This window comes from Synchytrium microbalum (genome assembly GCF_006535985.1).
Source record: "Synchytrium microbalum strain JEL517 chromosome Unknown SmJEL517_scf0068, whole genome shotgun sequence".
Taxonomy (NCBI): Eukaryota; Fungi; Chytridiomycota; class Chytridiomycetes; order Synchytriales; family Synchytriaceae; genus Synchytrium; species Synchytrium microbalum.
The window spans coordinates 30,756-50,782 of record NW_022158417.1 but is presented as its reverse complement, the minus strand read 5'-3'; the positions used below and the strand labels follow the sequence as shown (position 1 = coordinate 50,782).

Below are 20,027 nucleotides of genomic sequence, written 5' to 3'. Positions count from 1 at the left end.
CTGCTTTAGAGCAAGAAATTGCCGAGACTTACAAAGAGTGAGTTTGGATTCTCTTGAACGTTCATTCATCAGAATGTGTTGGTATTGTGCTTTAAGACGAACAATCATTAAAAGTGATCTAGAATCATAATGTTTCCTCACCTCACCACATCATTTTAGGATTGTCACAAAAGTTTCGAGTTTGACAGGCGGAAGTAGCAGTATATTGACGCCTGCCACATCTACTTCATCATTGTTTGACAACACTGGTCAACAATAGTAGTAGTAGTCTGAAAAAGCGATCCGAAACGTCTGCCACCAAAAGTGTCCAGGTCATGTACATATTCGACAGTACGGACTTCAATGAAGCTATTTATAACTTGTGATCATGAATAATAATCTTCCCTCTCTTGTATTTTCTCCAACACGTGCGGCGACTTGCTTGCTGAATCTTTATAATCGCAATCACATTCTTTGAAGCACCATGGCGTCCAAAGAGTGGCTTCCGCCAAATTTCTACAAGGAATACATTGCCGAAGCTAAATTGCATAGAGAGAAAGTCATTGAAAATCTGGCCTTCAAAGAAGGTGCGGCTGCAGCCAGGATTTTGGATTTTGGTGTTGATCACGATACAAGCTAGAACCAAGTCATCCATGTAGCGAGCATTTTCTTAACAAGTTTCCTCAATTTTTAGGATCCGTGTATCTGAAAGGGTAAAGCTTCCTCCGTGATCAGCTCGCTCTTGTCAACATTTGAACTGATTTTGAAAACTGTCAATCGCAGAAACCCTTCTCGTCTTCGCAAATGGAGTGACGTGGAAGAGATCTTTCGACAAGAATCATTCTTCTACTACATAACGGGCTGTGAAGAGCCTGACTGTCACGTCGTGTTGAATATCGCAACAAGGGAATGTCATCTGTTTATACCTAAGCGAGAAGCAGATTTTGGATTATGGAATGGCACACCGCCGACTCCGGTGCAAGCTAAAGCGACTTATGATGTGGAATATTGCCATTATGATGACGAGCTCGTCAACGTGTTGAGTAGTATTGATGGCCCTGTAAACGTCATGGACGGTGAAGACATCAAACTCCTGGGTGTCGCAGCTGATCGAGCTGAATCTAAACATCTACGAACAGCAATGAGTGAAGCTAGGTTGATAAAGTCTGCTTTTGAAATCGACATGATGCGTACCGCTGCCCAAATATCTGGACATGCTCATATAGCTGTCATGAAGCTAATGAAGAGTCTCAAACCCGGTGTCGACACTGAGGTACAAGCACACGCTCTATTTGAGTACGAGTGCTTCAAAAAGGGGTGTCATCATCAGGCATATGGGTCCATCTGTGCTTCTGGATGTGATGCAGCTACACTTCATTATGTACGAAATGATAAAGTCCTGTCAACCGATCCTGGCACCTTTCTGCTGATAGATAGTGGATGCGAGTTTCATACTTATGCCAGTGATATAACTCGCACGTATCCAATTGGAGGCAAGTTTTCCGCTACAGAAGAAGGCACAATTGTATACAATATTGTGCTGGCTGCTCAAAAGGCTGTACTCGCTGTCATCAAATCTGGTATAAACTGGGAAGACATGCATCGATTAGCAAATCGTGTGATTTGTGAAGGGTTGCAAAAGGTATGTCTGAGGTTCATATGTTTAATCACGGCAGATCTAGCTGTCTGACGTTTTGCTTTCGTGGTAGACTGGAGTGTTGAAGGGCTCAGTAGATGAATTGATCGACCACTTCATACCTGCCCTCTTCTTCCCACATGGTTTCATTCTTTTTGAAAATGACTTCAGACGCCAGTTCCAAAGGTCTAAGCAGTTTCTCTGATAGGTCTGGGCCATCTCTTAGGACAGGAAGTCCATGATGTTGGAGGATATCCCAAAGGCACTGAGCGTATAGACGAACCTGGAATTCGATACCTACGTATGAGGAGGAAGCTCGTCGCTGGAATGGTACTGACAGTAGAACCTGGCCTTTATTTTATTGATGATCTACTCGAACCAGCACTGAAGAATCCAGAAACGGCAAAGTACTTTGATGTTGAAACTTTGGAGCGCTTTCGCCGTGTTGGTGGTGTCAGGTATGTGGCAAGTGCCTCTTGCGTGTAAACCTGAGCTCTAAACGCGAAAATCTTGTTAGGATTGAGGACGACGTGGTAATCACTCAGGACGGTTACGATAGCCTGTCATGTTGGATACCAAAGGAGATTGCTGATATTGAATTTGTAATGGCAACGTAATTATGCCATTAAACATGTACAAAATAATAAGTTAGCAAACAAGGTCATATTACCTAGTGTTAAGCCAGTCTGTTACAGCTTTTATACGAATGGCCGCACCGCATTCACCACGCCACCACTCACAATCGTTCTCGTTCTCTAGTACAGCCCGTCACCGCTATTTTTCATTACACATCAAGAATACGAGGTCGTAGATTATATCCATGGAGGAATTCATCAGGCAAAAGCTCTGCATGCACAAACACATCTGAGTTTTGAGTGCAAAATGAGGAGATTCGACCTCTCGTTTTTTGATGGCTAATGATATACAAACAGGTTGCGCAATTGTGTTGTTTTATGAATTGTTTCTAGTTTGCAAATTTGGCCAAAATTTCGGTTTCCTTGAAAATCATGAATTCGTCGGCACCGAGTTTGATGGTGTTGCCTCCGTACGGTGGCAAGAGGATGCGATCGCCTTCTTTTATCGACATTGGTTTGACTACACCATCCTATAAATGCCAAGTTAGATATAAGAACAAAAACAAGGAAGATGTCTGTTGGATATTCACCTTGTCTGGAGCGCCTTGACCTACAGCAACGACCAATCCTTCGTTGAGGGTTTCTTGAGCTTTTTCAGGAATGAATAATCCTGATGCAGTCCTCTACAAGTGATGCATCGTGTCAGAGAATTGATGTTGCTGATTCGATGCCTTTGAGAGCTTCTCCAAGATCAGTGTTGATTACCTCTGCAGCCTTGACTCGAGTGACGAGGATACGGTCGAATAGAGGAATGAGTTTCTTGGAAGCCTGTGTTTTGAAGCAAATGTCAGAATTGTCAATTTTTGCGAGCTTCCTGTAAAGGTTCAAAAGAAAACATGGAGGCCAAAACGACAGTCACACCACAAGCGTAGATTTAAATGGACATCAGTTCATACAATGCATCATCACTACCTTACCATGACTTTCTAACGCGATTAAGTCTCAAGATTCACCGTTCCAGATGTAGTTCGAATGGCTCGGTTCGATTTTTTTTTCGACATGGAAGATTGAAGAACACCAAAGTTTCGACGTGTCAACTGTAAACAACGAATCGGTTACTATATATACATCGAAATGCGTGTTGGATCGGTTGCCCAATGCAGTAGTTGCTGTGCTTGCGTCACGAGGAGCGTTGGCGTCCTTTTCACCGGTTTGTTGCATAATTACAGGCCTTGTAGATACAAAAACACGAATTATCACGTAGAATTCCAGATATACTCGTATTCTCCATCGATCCATTATCTTGCTCTCCCCGTTTTACATTCCATCGTCTGCTGCATCTCTCTTTTTTTCTAAGCCCGAAACGCACTTGTCAAGAAAACTTGCATTTCAAACTCTTCATAGCTAGGTAGAAATCCAGCCATGTTACGCGCATCAAGAACCATCGCATCGCGTATACCAGCATCTGCCTCTCTCAGAGGGACCACGGCTACCTCGTCCTTACTGGGTCAAGCTCAAATTCGAAACTTTGGAAACCACAAGGAAATAAGCTTTGGACAGGATGGTCGTGCTGCTCTCGCTAAGGGTGTCGATATTCTAGCTAGAGCTGTTGCTGTTACGCTTGGTCCAAAGGGAAGGAACGTGCTCATCGGTATGTGTATTGAGACATTTGGGGAAAAGGTCGATGTGTTGAGAGCTATTGTCGTTTTTGGATTGGTTGTTGGGACAGAGCATCCATATGTTGTCTATATGCCTCTGTCATTGTGAAACTAATGTAGAACTTGGATGATCTTGTTTTGAACGACTTTGTGCTTGACAGTGATCCAATCGACAAAAAAATGGCAATCTAACTCCTTTGACTCTACACTTATAGAGCAACCTTACGGATCACCCAAGATAACAAAGGACGGTGTAACTGTAGCCAAAGCTGTCGTATTAGAAGACAAGTTTGAAAACTTAGGTGCTCGTCTGGTCCAAGATGTAGCAAACAAGACCAACGAAGTCGCTGGTGATGGTACCACTACTGCCACTGTACTCGCTCGTGCCATTTTCATGGAAGGTCTGAAGAACGTAGCTGCCGGAATCAACCCAATGGATTTACGAAAGGGTGTCCAACAAGCTGTAGACCAGGTCGTAAAATACCTAAAGGCAAACTCCCGAGTCATTACATCCAGTGAAGAAATCGCTCAAGTCGCTACCATCTCTGCTAACGGTGACAAACATATCGGTCAAATGATTGCTCAAGCCATGGAAAAAGTCGGCAAGGAAGGTGTCATTACCGTCCAAGATGGTAAAACCGTCACTGATGAATTGGAAATAACCGAGGGCATGCGATTCGATCGTGGATTCATATCTCCATACTTTATAACCGATACCAAAGGCCAAAAAGTCGAATTCGAGAAACCATACATCCTGTTATCCGAACGTAAAGTCTCGCTCTTGCAGGATATACTACCAGCCTTGGAAATCAGTGCTCAACGTCGTCGCCCACTATTGATTATCGCTGAAGATGTAGATGGTGAAGCTTTGGCTGCTTGTATATTGAATAAATTGAGAGGTCAAGTCCAGGTCTGTGCTGTCAAGGCACCAGGCTTTGGTGACAACCGAAAGGCCATGTTGCAAGATATGGCAATCCTCACTGGTGGTACCGTATTTGCTGACGAAGTTGATCTCAAACTCGAAAAGGTGAGTTTTTTGTCTGTTTGCCAGCGGTTGCGTGTGGATTTGAACAAGCAAAACAGCAAGGACTGAACTATATCGAATCTCTAGTGCACTCCAGAGGACTTGGGTTCCGCCAACACATGTACCATCACCAAGGACGACACCATCTTCCTAAACGGAGGAGGATTCAAGGACGCCATCTCCCAGCGTTGCGAACAACTCCGAGCACTCATCACATCAACCACATCCGACTATGAAAAAGAAAAGCTACAGGAACGTCTAGCCAAACTATCCGGTGGTGTCGCCGTCCTCAAAGTCGGTGGTGCCTCTGAAGTCGAAGTCGGTGAAAAGAAGGATCGTTTCGTAGATGCCTTGAACGCTACTCGTGCTGCCGTCGAAGAAGGTATTGTACCCGGAGGTGGTACCGCTTTATTGAAGGCATCAAAGACTCTATCTACCATCGTGCCTGAAAACTTTGATCAACAATTGGGTATTGATATTATTAAAAAGGCGATCTTGGCTCCATGTAAAATCATTGTTGATAATGCTGGTGGTGAAGGTGCTGTCGTTGTTGGAAGACTCTTGGAATCGTACAAGCCTGCTGCTAGTGCTGATGGTAAAGCTGAAGGCAACTTCAACTGGGGTACGTTAAATGTGATGGGGAAAAAATATTTCCTGATGCCGTCAAATGAAATGTCTCACCCATTTTTATACACCCCTCTACATTAGGTTACGATGCGTCAAACGGTACATATGTCGACATGATAAAAGCTGGTATCATTGACCCACTGAAGGTCGTACGTACTGCCTTGGTCGATGCTTCTGGAGTAGCTAGTCTCTTGGTCACCAGTGAATGTATGATTGTGGACGCACCAAAGAAGGACGCTGGTGGTCCACCAATGGGTGGCATGGGAGGAATGGGAGGAATGGGTATGTAGCCATTCTTTGATGTTGGGTTCCTTCGTTTTTTTGGGCCACTCCTGCGATGTAAAGAGACGAATCAGCTAACCACAAACACCGACATTGCTTTAGGTGGAATGATGTAAACGTGGAGAATTAGGAAGGAAGGCAAAAAGTTTACAGTAAAGTTGGCATCGCAAGAAAGAACTCACACTTTAAAAAAACACAGTTTTGGCTTTCAAAAGGGCTATTATTGTTTACAAAAAACTCTTAAAAATAGAATCACATTTTCATTTTGCTACATTTGGGCTTGTCGTGTTACTGGTGTCTGTGGTGTTGCTCGAGTCCAGCTCGACAAGGGTATTCAGTATGTTGGTCGAGTTACCCCCAAACTTGTCGATGACGTCTTGCAGAGATATGTACAAATTTAGGTTCTTTGTGATTTCCTCCTGTTATGGCAACGGATGTCAGTTTGACATCAAGTCAAGCCATAGAAGGAATCTCTTACTAGGAAAGTGGCGTTGCCCATGACGATGGGTCCTACTACCGAAAACATGACGTCTGAATAGTTTCCAGCTGCAATACTGTCTGTCGCATTAATAATAGCAATGTCGGATTGGATAGGATCAATGTACTTTCCCGCAGAAATCATGTGAATCTATAACAAGTAGCAAGATACAGGATTTGTTTTAGCTTGTCAAGACAACGCGCTGAACTCGAAAGTCTTTCTTTGTCTAAACGTACCGTTTCAGTAATGTTATTCAACTCAGCAGGCTCCAACGCCAGGCGACTCATCCCGACTCGAGAAAATGCAACGCCATTAACACCAAGGCCAATTTCGACTTGTGGCATAGTTATGCTCAAGACTGTAGGATTCACAAAGCCAACATTGACTGTAACGTTGATGCTACTATTGCCATTCCTGAAATCCCTCAGCTGCAACAAAAGGCCAGGGAAGTCCATTATTTGCAAGATCTGATCTGCCGGATACACAGACGTAATGTTTGTGGTATTCTTGGCCAGCAGCTGTGGTGGGATGGTGGTCGAAGTCATAAAGTTGGTAAGGTTGGACGTTAATCGTTGTGTTTGAGCCACACGGAACGTTTTCGTTAGCAGGAGGTCTTTATATATGGGGATGCCAAGAACTCGTATAGTCACGTTCGCCTATTCATTTAAAATGGGTGGGTTGCAAATGAGGACCATTCAAAGACCTCGCAAATGTTACAAATTACCTCGCCGGTAAAAGTCGTAGGACCAAGACCAGCTGGTGACGAGAAGGCAGTTAAGAGGTCTTGCAGCTTGGATGTAGCGACGATTGTAGCGTTAGAGCCGAAATCCGCGGGAAATGGTACATCCAATCTCAACATGAAAGATGGGAGCTCTGTGTTCATCAACCTTGTGGTGGTCTAAGTCGTGATATAGACCAAAAGCGTGAGTTCGGCCGCTTAAAATCCCATTTGTCTGCTCACCTCTCCGACGAGATTAATGCCAAGGTTGGTTGAATCGATTGATGCCCAAATCGGAAGTGGCAGCAAACTTGGTGCGAGAGCTTTAACATAGTACGAAAAAGTGTTGTTATCGAATCCATATACTTGAATCAGGTTTATTTCAAGTACTTCTTCAACGGCTTCGATCTGGCTCTGAAGAATCAGCTAGCAATGTGTGGGTTTGGTTAGCCTAAATGGGAAGCAGTTAAGTAGTATGGGACTAGATCTTACCGGTCCACAGAAAAGATAGAAAATAACTCCAGTCAGCAGCAACGTGCATACCATTACTAGAATGCATAGGCAGACTTCGAATCTGCAATGAATCTTGTAGGCAGGTCTGTCCGCTTCTTCCAACTCAGTTGATCTCTGTTCTGATTCTCTGTTCATGAGCACGGAGCCTTTTCTTTGACTTTCCAGCAATGATTCCTTTGGTTTCCTTATGTTGGTTGCCGTATCAGAGATGTCGCGGACTCTGAAACGCAAACGCAAAACAAAGGACTTGTTTCATGTTATTTTAGACCTGGTTTATAACCGTTCGCTGAATAAAAGCAGTCTCAATACGCTTTCGTAGATAATAGACATCTGTTCTTATATACGACCATCTCATAGCGTCCCTTACAGAACTCTAACAATCGCTTTGCGACCATTCAGCACAAAAACACCAAAAACCGAGAAGCCCTCCTCAAGACCGCAACTCGCGAGCCCAACGAATTAAGGTATTTCAGTGATGGGGTAATCACATGCATCGGGCAGCATGACTCTTGGTGCTCGGTTTTTGAGGGTATTTTCACCGCAGCTCGAATCAAAGGTTGTTAGAGACCTTTTCTTTACGTGAAGTCTCTATTAAAGAGTGGGATGTCGAAAAACATGTTCAAGCATGGCTTTCTTAACTTTAGCGAGGCCTCTGGAAGGAACGCTGTTTCTCGTCCGACTGCAGGCAGCACGGCTTCACCCCCAACATCAAAGAAATCATCAAAACGAGTACACTGGAATGCGCCGACTGAGGAGCCAGAAGTGTCAACGCCGCCACGGATTAGACGATTTAGGTATACATACAAGCGTTTGCTCGAAAAACAAGTCGGTCAGTGTTGGTTTGATTGACTGCTAATGACAAACATATTTTTCTCGGCGCAGGGATAACGAGCTCGCCGCAAAGATTCAGATAAATCGTGACGACACCAACTATCTACTCAGTTTCAGCATGCCGGATGCTTCGACGGAATTCTTGCCACCATCCCAGACTAAGAACGGAGCCACACACGAAATGTATATCAACAAGACCCACAACCATTTGTGTTGGGCCGTGAATTTCCCACCTACAAAAAATCCACTGGAGCGTCCGGAACGTCTTGCAGTTGAATTTTCAATCAATCGATTTGGACTTTCGATGGAGAGGGCTGCACTCCGTGAGAAGGATAGCTACTTTTTTGAGCTGCATGCTGAAAATGATGTATGATAGTGTGTTGTATGATTATTGATCATTCGGTGACAGACTTACTAAAGTCAATTCCGTTCTCTCGTTCCAGCTCTTAAAACTAATCTTAAACACAATCCAATCCGACGACAATGCCAAACGAATCTTTCACCACTCGTCTGACGCAGTAAGATGGCAGGGCATACTATCCATACGAGTGGGAGGTGGAAAAGGGAACGGAATGCCACAATGGGAAACCGGTGTCAAGATGCTTACTACAATGAGCGAGCGACCGATGGACATGAACACTCTTGGAATACTCGCTGATCAGGTTTCAATGGATGCGCTAGCGACAGATGGAGAATCCATGGATATGCAGGATTTTTATGACGATGATGTGGTTGTGCCTACATCGTCTAGCAAGAAGCCAATGCCGACATGGATTAATAAAGTACTTGATGCTCCTCAAGTCGCATCACCAGTCGAACCTGCCGTAGTTGCGCCTGTAGTGACAGAACCCGCTGTACCAGCAGCACCAGCAGCACCAACTGTGGATGCACCAGTCACAACCGTACCCGTCACGGGAGCTGCCATAACGGATGTAGCACCGATAGTCTCGCAGCTTCCCGCTGAAGGTTTTTCAACTACAGCTCCAATTGTCTCGCAGTCTCCCGCTGAAGCTGTTTCAACTACAGCTCCTTTAGTTCCCGAGGCAACACCCTTAGTACCTACTGAAAATACGCCGATAGTACCATCTTCTGAAGCAGTCGAGTCTTCTGCAGCACCACTTTCACCTAAATCAACCGAAGTGTTGCTTGTCGTAGAGCCAAATCTACTCGTGACAGCGTCTACCACAATATCATCAACTGAAATCTTGCCGATCGTAGAGTCGACCCTACTCGCGGCGTCTACCGTCTTGTCAACCAGAGCTCCCTCGTTGACAATAACCGAATCTGCCAATCTACCACCATTACCCAAACTAGAAAAGCAAACGACAAAACAGCGGGGCGAAGAAGAAGTACAAATGGACTCGATGGTATCCCAGTTTGTCGTCTTTTCCACATCTTCTTCCAATGCTAGAAGGAGGAGTTCAGACTATTACGAGATGAAGAAGTGGTAGTGTGTAAAAAGTCATCTCTCAAAGTACATAGTACCAGTCGTACAGAATGTGTCTTTAAGAAAGTAATATTTCAAGCTTTTCAAAGAACAATCTAATCAATATATCTCCCTCAAACATAACTCATTTGGCGTATCGTTTCACATTGTCGTTCAACCATTTAAACACTGATGAAAAGTCCTTCTTTTCAAATCCAGGAGTGGATGCGACCTGGTTGTAGATTTGCAGTGCAGTGGCACCTAATATTACTGTAGACTTGATATCATTGGCGGATTGTACGGCTAGACCAAGATCTTTGGCCATGAGCGAGTTTCCGAATCCTCCTTCATAGTCACGCGAAGCAGGTACACCTTCCATTACACCAGGACATGGATTATATGTGTCTGTGGACCAACACCTACATTAGTTGACGGTTCGCTGAATATTGCAATGTATAGCGAAAAAAATGTACGAAATGATGCATTACCTTCCACTAGAAGTATTGAGCACTCCAGCCAACAATTTAGGATCCATACCCAACCTAACCCCCAGATTCATAGCTTCAGCAGCTCCAACCATCGATATTCCCAACAACATATTATTACATATTTTGGCAACTTGGCCAGACCCAACAGCACCACAATACACGATATTTTTACCCATAAGATCCAGATACGGTTTAACGATATCAAATTCCTTTGGTGATGCAGCTCCAACCATAAACGTCAGCGTAGCATTAGCAGCTCCCATAACACCTCCGGATACAGGCGCATCGACCATAAGTGCTCCAGCTTTCGTAACAGCAGCCCCAACATCTTTACTAGTCATGGGATCAATCGTGCTAGAATCAATATATATCGTTCCCTTCTTCAGACCCTCTAGTAACCCTTTAGGTCCCAAATACACTGCTTTTACATGCTGTGGTTGAGGCAACATAGTGACAATGACATCACTCTTTTCAGCTACCTCGCGTGCAGAGCTGGCTACTTGGACTGTCCGTGATGAGTTCTGGGATACGAATTTTTCAAGGACGCTTGGAACTGCGTCGTGGATGATGAATCCTGATGCATTTGATTTTGTTAGGAGGTTGTTCGCCATATTGTAACCCATTTGGCCGAGACCGATGAAGCCTATTGTGGGCTCCTTTTCTACATGGTATATACGAAATGGAGGTGATGCGGTTAGCGAAAAGGATGCATGCAGAACGTGGAGTGAAGCGAAAAATTGCTGGAAATGTTTTGTGCAATTTTTAAGCTTGGCGGCTTGGGAAGAGGAACTTACTGGTAGCATAGCTTCTCCTATAACATGTCCTTTGGACTTGACACGTAACCCTCCACGCTCTGTTGTTCATGATTGCGTCTGAAATTTTTGTGTCTAACAAACTGGAGCAATGTGAGTCAAGGATGTACGCGTCCGATTCTCACAGAGTATTCTAAAGCGAGAACTCGAAAATACAACAATTTGCAACGTATAAATACATTTATAATATATATTTTACAATTTGCGGCTGCACTAAACGGGAGTACGAGACTAAATTTTACACAACAACGATCACGAAGATTTTTTTGTTTTAAACAGCCCAGCGACACCTTTAGGTGTGGTTCTGGTCTTCGCAGCAGTCAAAGACGTGCTCCTAGGATTCGTGACAATCATCGAGTCACTTGCTCTCCTAAGCTGATTAAACGTTTGATTCTGTTCAGCATCGTCCAGCCCTTCAACTACATTCTGCCACGCTACACTTCCAGGCCCAAGAAGCAGATCAACTGATGCATCGGACGCAGGAGATTTCGGTGGCAGTTGGGGCGGACTGTAGTCATCTACATTATCAGCTCTTGATGTTGACGGAGTATCGAATGGAATGACTATTCTGGGCGCCTTGACGGATTTGCCACTAGCACTACTTTTGACACCATTCGAAAGGACGACCCCAGTTGATGGTACATATGGACCCACTAGTGTTGAAATACCGGTGGTAACGGTGGGTTGTAGTGGTGATGTCGAGTTCCTGTGCTGTTGTTGAGATAGTGTTGTTACGGATGGTGATAGGGAATTTCGTTTCGATATCGAAATTCGGTGCAGGAATTGTGGTGTTGGTGGTGCTAATATAGTTAACGATCCTGGTGTCGACGCTGGTGCTTGGATGTTGAAAAGAGCGTCCAATAGTTGCTGTCTGTCCTCCTCGACGAGAGTGAGTTTTCTTTTGGAGAGTTGCAAGTCTGTGAACACAGTTATATACTGGTCCTTGGTGGCATTATGTTTCTCCTTTTCGATCTGCAACTCCTCAGATACCGCACTAAGCTGGTTCTGATGCTGCAGACGCAAAGACGCTAGCTGAGCTTCTAAAGACTTGACCTTAACGACATCATCACTGTTACTATTTTGATTCGTGGCTGGCTGCTGCACCACTACAGATTTTGTATTTGATGCATTGACAGCTGCCGCTGCGACGAGTCTGTCTCTCAACGCTTTCGTCTCGAGTTGAAGAGCTTCCTTAACTTTTGTTTCCTGTTTCAACGACTCAGTCAAAGTCTCGATCAGCTCTGTCGCAGACTTGAGCCTTGTTCTAGTATCAACCAACGCGGATGCCTAAGTGGCGAAAAATGTGAGTAATGATAAAAGGATCACTCAAACAGCAGACCAATTTACCTGAATTTTTATGGCCTTACTCAGACGTTCAACCTGAAGTGCAGCTTCAGATGCGGTATTAGACACCGGAGGAGGCTGAGCACGAAGCTTCAACACCTCCGCTTCTAACGCACGCGTTTTTCCAACGGATTCATTCAAAGCGTTCTCCAGCCGCTGGCGTTCTCCTCTCCACTCAGACTTGATTGGAGATAAGGGTGGCGACGCAGGTGACCATTCATCGTTACCGTTGGTTGTCACCTGCCTTAACTTCTGAGTTTCGATACGTGATGGATTATTACGAGTTAGGATGGGGGAAGGTTCTCTGTAATTAATAGAAGGTTGGGTTGTTGTGGCAGCAGCTGCAGGTGGAGCGGTAGGACTACTCCTAGTACTGATGCTTTGACTCGGTATGGTTGGAGCTGTGGGTTCAAATGGTGATGACTTAGTAGGACGAGTTACATCGACTGATACAGCGTCGGTAGGCGATGGAGTAGTAGGCGGTTTACCATTGCTAGATACGGGTTGTTTATATATCGTTTCCACAGGACTTACTCCGTCCACAGGCCGCGGGTGAATCGTCTCTACCGGACTGCTATCCTTTGAATGTTGTTCGACTAGTTCTTCAGTCGGTGATGGTTGATCTTTGACTTTTGGTTTTGAGGAAAAAAGACTCGTGAAGGACGAGAAGAGGAAAGCGGGTGCTGCTGTATCTGGCGTCGTCCCTGATGCTGGTGATACTAACGCTGCCAGCACCTCTGGTCGAGTAATTGTTGGATTCTTAGTATAAGGATCAATCCAATCTATCACTTGACTTCGACATGGCGAATCTGGTGATCCCAGACAACCTAAAACTAATATATTGCTTAACAGGGAAGTCGTGAGTGAGCAGTGCAATCTTGAATGTCTCGTGCCCTCCTGTTTGCATTCTCTGTTGCGAACGTACCATTCCTTGGACCTCAGGAGCGACGACAGCACTTTCGACCAACTAGAATCTTGACTATGCTGATTTGGGCTCAATATACCAGTTTCATCGATGATGTTTTCAGATTCTTCATCACTGGCCAACATGACAAAGCCCATTCTTCGTGTCGAGTTCTCCAGAGTAATGATGAGATGAGGCATATATTCGTCTGTTAGAAACCTGTATAAATTGGCCATTGCTGTTTCTATGGCTGACTTTGCCTCTTCTTCAGAAGAAACGTTCAGCGTTACAACCTTCTCAGGTAACCACACACTATCAGAGCACTTCAATACTAGTCTAGAAGACTCCTCTGGATCTGAGAAACAGTCATCCACTGCAGCGGTTTCTCCAATTCCACAGATGCTGAATGCTTTGATACCGACTTTGTGACCAGAGCTGACTAACGATTTACAGGCAAGGAGACATGTCTCATAGATAACTACTCTGGAAACGTCTCCGGATAAAAGTACTAGGTCGGTGTGGTTGCTGGCAATGTGGTCGTAAAAGAGCTCTTTTGTGTTTTGAGCCTGAGAGAGAGACCTGTTTTCCAGAGCAGCAAGCTCTTGTGTACAGAATAAAGCGGTATTGATGTTGTATGTAGGCATTGCAGGTGCCTTTACTAGGAAACGATGCTCTAAAAGGTCAGAAATCAAGTTGTGCGTCGGTGGAGTTTGAACAATCAATCGAGCAATCGAGAGCCACACGAAACAGACCAGACAAACAACGTGTTTAAATTGTATCAAGGATTTGTAAATACATTCACCATTTCGATCATTCTTTTAGCCTCGTTTACTGAAATACAAAACGTTAAAAACCGTCAGATTGAGCGAAGCTGTACAAGGTCTAGCAAGCTTGTTAATGTCAGCACGTCCGTCCGAACCAACGAAGGCCTCTGCTGATGGCATTTTGAGACTTCCGGTTGTTTTAGATGTCGCGGGCATTTGAATCACGCTTGAATATCAAAGAACGAAAAACATTTTAAATCAAGGACGAGGGCAAAGGCTGGAACAAAGGAACAAGCGACTTTCTCAAACTTCTTTTCAGGAGTATAAGGAGGTTACTTGGCAACGTTTAAGATCCCTAATTGACTTGTAATTGCCCGTGCCAGACTTGTCAGAGGCAAAACCTCGTAAACAACTGACTTTTTCCACCACTCACCATCTAATCGAAAATACACTTACACACACCAAATAATGCTCGACTCGTCAAGGGATAACCTAGTATCGACCATGCACCGCTCAAATCGTGCTCATGTAAGGCCTTCTCCATATCCTTCCCCATCTGATAGACCTCGAAAGGAAGAGATTCTAAATGGTTCAAAGGCTCTCGGCCCACTCCCAACAGCAGCAGCAACTCAGGAATTGTGTAGGTTGTGTGGCCAGCCCGAGGGTAATCTACATCTAGAGCAGCCAACCACGGTCGAAGATGCCTCTCATGGTCACCTTCCTCCTCCATTGTTTGATGCCACACACATGATCACGAGCAGCACCTCATTTAGGCTTACACACACACCACCTTCACCGTCTATAAGTAATCACTCTAGTAATAATCATTCTTTAGCCAGGACGTCAGCGTCACCGTCGTCGCCCGTTGCAACGACTGCTGAAGAATCGGTGTTTGCCCCTTTAGTAAATCTGCCCAGTCTCCTCACACCATTTCCATCGCCCACCGAAGAGCTTAATCTGTCATACGAAGAAGAGGACGACGAAGAAGACTACTATCTAGGTCCGGAAGTCCTCACAGACGAGATGTCCAGGCCATATAAAGGTATGGAGCGCGTATTTTAACACTACTGAGTATCTCACCTAACCGGATCATCGATCCAATAGGCAGCGATCCTGTAGCACCATGGTTCCAGGTCAACACTACCGGAGCCGTAAGCAGTCCACAAATCAGCTCGCCTGTAGGATCACCAACCGTTGCACACAAGCCAGAAATCAAATATATTGGTGGTGGTGCAATAGGGCAAGTGTACGCATGGACACCTATACCAGGATTTAGTGTCGCTATAAAGAGAGCTCGGCTGGCCGTACCCTTCTATGTCTTCCAGGATGTAGTCGCTGTATTGGAAAAGATTGATCACGAAAATGTTGTAAATTACTTGGGATCTGGTGGTGACGGCGGGAGAGAGACGTATGTCTTTATGGAGTATTGTGCAGGTGGATCGGTCGCAAAGCTTTTGGAGAATGAAGGAGCTCTCTCTGCTAAACGAGTCGCTTGCTATACGCTTCAGGTCTTGTCTGCTCTCAAGTATCTTCATACGATTGGGGTGATTCATCGAGATCTAGTAAGTTATACCAATCATTACAACATCAAAAAAAATATAGCTAACTAAATATTCGCGATAGAAACCACAAAACTTTGTCTTCATGGATACAGAGTCGCACCATCTCAAACTCTGTGACTTTGCGGTAAAATTTCAGACAAGCTTACTCAGAAAACATGTGATTGTTTGACTGACAAATCCATTCGCCCCTTTAGTCATCTATGGTGCAAAAGTATAACTGTGGACGAAGGCCTCCGTACATGCTCGCTGGAACACCACACTACATCCCACCAGAAGTCATAACAGCCGACAATTCTTCCAAATGGCGTAGAGGAGCTCAAGATATCTGGTCTCTAGGACTATGCGTCATTGAAATGCTCACTGGATCTAGCCCATGGAGCGACTGTGATGCCGAATGGACTGTCTATTTTATTCTCGGAGCTGGGTATACCGAACATTGTCAACATGCTAAGAATTTAGGGGCCCGTCGTCAATCTCTACCAGGAACATATCAGTGCCCACATCAGCGCAAGGCCTCCGTTGCCGGCCTAGAGTTATCCAAACCTCAATTGGATACCGAATCTGTTACAGCAGTGACTCCTTTAAAACTGAATGCCACTGAAGTCTTTATGGCTACCGCATCGGACTGTATGCCTCTACTTAAAACAGCTGCCGCAACTGGTAAATTTGATGTTATTAGTATGGATTTTGTCTCTAAATGCTTGAAATGGTGTCCCAATGAACGGGCAACTGTAAGCCAGCTCATGGCTCACCCATTCTTGAAAATCAGACAGCAGTAATAGTAGGCTGGACGCCGTAATCAAAAAATATTTTGTATTCTTCTTTTCTGTAATTTCCTTCTTGTACACTAACGTAAAATGTATGTTCGCATTCTCTTCAGCTATTAAAAATTGATATAAAACAATCATACGCGTAGCTGAACTGTCTTGAGTTTCTACAGTTTGTTATGATGTTGCCAAACAACTTGGCAACAACTACATCCTGAACTTGGCTTGCAGAGGTTGATGTTTGTGCTGGCAAGGTATGCAGCGTTGAGAATTCATTAGCGGTCATCATTCAATGCGACTCAACCTCGTATTCTTCTTGTCCTAACCCCGCATCAACTTGCATTTTGCAGTCACTGGATATTATGGCTACAAGAGGACAAGCACCAGCTCCTAGACAACCTTCAGGCCCAGCCCCATTTTACGCATGCTATTTACTATCCTCTCTGGACAAGCATTGGAAGAATCACTGCTATGTTGGATCGACTCCAAACCCTTTACGACGAATACGACAGCATAATGGAGAGACAGCTGGTGGTGCCAAGAAGACTGAAAAGAAACGGCCATGTAAATGATGAATGGTATTTTGCATTGTTACGTCAAATCTGACATGTTCTTGACGTCAAAAGGGGAAATGGCACTCGTAGTTCATGGCTTCCCAACGAAATTCGCAGCACTACAATTTGAATGGGCATGGCAGAATCCACACTATTCTCGACACTTTGAACGTGGAGAGTATACACGTGGTGGCAAGAATCGATTGTTGCCTGCTAAATTAATAGTCATGGCAGACATGATTGGTCGAAAGCCGTGGAATCGGTGGCCATTGACGCTGCATTTTAATAATTGGCAAGTACATGCAACGTATAATCAGCTTGGTATTGTGCCTCCTCCGCATGTTATTATTACTTTGGGAAGCATGGAGTCGCTTGAGCCTTTGCTTGTTGACAATGATGGTAAGTCGCTGCAATGAGATTGGTAAGTATAGATAATGTTATTTTAACGCTTCTCTTTGATCAGAAAACATTGCCAAGTCTATGACTCAGCTGACAGTCTCCAAGAAGTGTAAATTGTGTGAAGAGGAAATCAATACTACCGTACGTCCACCTTCGACATACGAATAAAAAAAGCATTAAAACATTCATTTTGAATAACATTGGGTACGTTAGGCACAAGCATATGGCACATGGCTATCATGCTCCCACGAAGGCTGTAATATGATTGCACACGTACTCTGTCTGGCTCGTCGTTTCCTCGAAGCAGAAGAAAGGTCATCCGCACCATCAGACTTTAAACGATTATTACCAGTCTCTGGCACATGTCCCGTATGTACTGGTGCCATGCGATGGGGTGATATCGTGCAGACTATGGAAGGGAGGGTTCGAACAACAAAACCTAAACGAAGAGCTACCAGTAGAGGGCCCAAACCTGCATCAGCTGCCTCTGAAGAAGAAGACGAGGATGAAGACGAGGAGGAAGATGATGACGACGAAGAAGACGATGATAGTAGTGAGGAAGAATCGGACAGTGATTTAGAACCGCCGTCTAGTCAGCTATCACAAAAGTCAAAACCATCGGCATCGCAATCTAAATCGAAACGATCTACGTCAGCTCAACCTTCTAAAGTGAGTAACGGTGGTGCTAGTAGTAACGCATCGCAATCAAATAACGCTGCTGGTAACGGTGGTAAATCGTCACAATCAAAAGCATCAAAGTCTCAAACAGAACCAGTGATCAAGCCACCATTAGCTCCATTGACACGTAATCTAGGTCCTGCAGTGTCCTTGACCCGCGCATTGTCTACCTCGACGTTACAACAGCAGCAACAGCTTGGTGAGAAGCCGCCACCACGGAAAACCAAGTCACAGAGCATCAACTTAGATGATTCTGATGACGATACGACGGTGGAATCATTTAAGGCTTTTAAATCCCGTCGAACCGGCTGAACGATGAGGAGTCAATTACACGCATCTGTAGTAACCTGTACATATTGTAAATCCTAGAACTAAGTTAAAAACTAGAATTTAAATTCTCATTATTAATTACTTCTAGTTCATCGCAGCAGCTGATTCCCATCTTTTCCATAATTCAACCCTCATTCAAACATAACTGACGCATTTCGCAGCTCACCAAGAATGTTTGCGACAAGGAGCCTACTAAGAACAGCCGCCAGGCAATGCACTTGCTCATCCACTAGACTGCTTCCATCTAGAATACCAAAGAATATACAACCGATTCCAATTCGGACAATCGCCTCTGCTGTCCATGTATCGCCTGTAGTGCTTCCAAATCTCAACGGGCCGCTCGCTACAGTCCGTAAAACGAGTGGGAAGAAGCTGCCTAGGAAGGCTGCATTGACTCTGGTATGTTGGTGTCTTGATTGAAAACACATTTGTCATTGTTTTCGTACAGTGTTTTCAAGTCAGAAAGCTTGTTGGTTTTATGTAGAGGAGAGATCAAATGGATGATATCGCTTGTTTCTGCCAATTTTCTCTTGACTCTCTGTCTGTAACTCAAACGATTCCTTTCATCAACGCCGTTAGACAGAGTCTGCTGTTTCTCGCTTAAAGGAACTAGTATCGGATCCACTAGATCCAAAACTATTAAAGGTATGCCATCATTCAAACCTAACGGCTTTCGCGTCGTCATTAACTCGTTGTTCATTCGAAACGGTAGGTTGGTACCAAGAAAAAGGGCTGCTCGGGCCAAACATATAATCTCGAATACGTGTCAACACCATCCAAATTCGACGAAGTCATTGAACAAGACGGCGTCAAGGTGCTGATAGATTCCAAGGCCTTGTTTTCTCTAGTCGGATCAGAAATGGATTACATAGAAGATAAACTGAGTAGTCAATTCGTCTTTCACAATCCGAATGTCAAGGAAATGTGTGGATGTGGACAGAGTTTTATGACATGAGCAGGGCTTTTTATTTTATATATACGCAATTATTACAACTGCTACTTTATACACAAGCATTTTCGATTCAATACATACCCGACACCATCCTCCTCTCTATATGAGAAGCAAAGCTTAACAACTTTTCTACTTTTTGGCGGTCATTTTTTTTATCGAAGAATGATGAGCTTTTGCCTCAATTCATTCAAATCTTTATCTACTATATACTTTCCACTGTTTAATACTTTTGAATCAGGAGAGTGTAGGTTGCAGGAACTCTTGTATAAGGCATCGTACGACCAAACACCTTGATGAAGAGATTTCCCGTGGTATGCGAGTACGTGTGATGGTATTATGGAATCCATAGTGACAGATGTAGCAGTTGTTGGTAGCAGTGTTGTTATAGAGATGGATTCGGAATCAGCTTCAGTGGCGTATGCAAAACCTACACAAGAAAAGAATGGTCTATAAGGATCTCGTCATTGTGATGATAGCTCATTGGTTGGTGTACTGAGAGCCAAGAAACAAGGACTCTTGATCAAAACATGGTTGTGATGATAGTTTCAGTTTTGTTATACCTGTGATGAGAGCCCAATGTGCGCTTGCTCCTCCTTTGAGTATTGGCTCATGATTGAACTACAGCAGCAAAAAACTAATTCAGTACAGTACGTCGACCAGGTGGATCGACTTCAATGTCTCAAGCGTACGTACATCAGGATCATAGCAAACCAAAACAAGCCCTCC

At 44.3% G+C, this 20,027-nt stretch overlaps 7 protein-coding genes across 7 annotated transcripts; 5 read left to right on the top strand and 2 right to left on the bottom strand.

Moving 5' to 3' along the window:
• Positions 1–463: 463 nt before the first annotated feature.
• SmJEL517_g05961 (uncharacterized protein) lies at positions 464–2,232 on the top strand (the record flags this gene model as incomplete). Its single annotated transcript, XM_031171887.1, has 6 exons — positions 464–596; positions 674–692; positions 763–1,621; positions 1,689–1,758; positions 1,842–2,073; positions 2,133–2,232. The coding sequence occupies 6 exons, from the start codon at positions 464–466 to the stop codon at positions 2,230–2,232; spliced, it is 1,413 nt and encodes a 470-aa protein (XP_031022133.1).
• A 347-nt stretch (positions 2,233–2,579) lies between these two features.
• On the bottom strand, positions 2,580–3,489 carry SmJEL517_g05960 (uncharacterized protein; the record flags this gene model as incomplete). The annotated part of the gene is made up of 4 exons (XM_031171886.1): positions 2,580–2,720; positions 2,781–2,873; positions 2,956–3,018; positions 3,319–3,489. The coding sequence occupies 4 exons, from the start codon at positions 3,487–3,489 to the stop codon at positions 2,580–2,582; spliced, it is 468 nt and encodes a 155-aa protein (XP_031022134.1).
• A 123-nt stretch (positions 3,490–3,612) lies between these two features.
• On the top strand, positions 3,613–5,897 carry SmJEL517_g05959 (uncharacterized protein; the record flags this gene model as incomplete). Its single annotated transcript, XM_031171885.1, has 5 exons — positions 3,613–3,841; positions 4,064–4,875; positions 4,960–5,494; positions 5,581–5,781; positions 5,884–5,897. The coding sequence occupies 5 exons, from the start codon at positions 3,613–3,615 to the stop codon at positions 5,895–5,897; spliced, it is 1,791 nt and encodes a 596-aa protein (XP_031022144.1).
• Positions 5,898–8,105: 2,208 nt separating this feature from the next.
• Positions 8,106–9,772, top strand: SmJEL517_g05958 (uncharacterized protein; the record flags this gene model as incomplete). Its single annotated transcript, XM_031171884.1, has 3 exons — positions 8,106–8,284; positions 8,373–8,688; positions 8,765–9,772. 3 exons carry the CDS (start codon positions 8,106–8,108, stop codon positions 9,770–9,772), a joined length of 1,503 nt encoding a protein of 500 aa, XP_031022143.1.
• A 120-nt stretch (positions 9,773–9,892) lies between these two features.
• SmJEL517_g05957 (3-hydroxyisobutyrate dehydrogenase) lies at positions 9,893–13,939 on the bottom strand (the record flags this gene model as incomplete). Its single annotated transcript, XM_031171883.1, has 5 exons — positions 9,893–10,166; positions 10,236–10,896; positions 11,338–12,334; positions 12,395–13,235; positions 13,317–13,939. 5 exons carry the CDS (start codon positions 13,937–13,939, stop codon positions 9,893–9,895), a joined length of 3,396 nt encoding a protein of 1,131 aa, XP_031022150.1.
• A 2,811-nt stretch (positions 13,940–16,750) lies between these two features.
• Positions 16,751–18,331, top strand: SmJEL517_g05956 (uncharacterized protein; the record flags this gene model as incomplete). The annotated part of the gene is made up of 4 exons (XM_031171882.1): positions 16,751–16,952; positions 17,015–17,341; positions 17,406–17,482; positions 17,555–18,331. 4 exons carry the CDS (start codon positions 16,751–16,753, stop codon positions 18,329–18,331), a joined length of 1,383 nt encoding a protein of 460 aa, XP_031022149.1.
• Positions 18,332–18,520: 189 nt separating this feature from the next.
• On the top strand, positions 18,521–19,304 carry SmJEL517_g05955 (uncharacterized protein; the record flags this gene model as incomplete). The annotated part of the gene is made up of 3 exons (XM_031171881.1): positions 18,521–18,748; positions 18,929–18,994; positions 19,062–19,304. The coding sequence occupies 3 exons, from the start codon at positions 18,521–18,523 to the stop codon at positions 19,302–19,304; spliced, it is 537 nt and encodes a 178-aa protein (XP_031022152.1).
• Between the last annotated feature and the right edge of the window lie 723 nt (positions 19,305–20,027).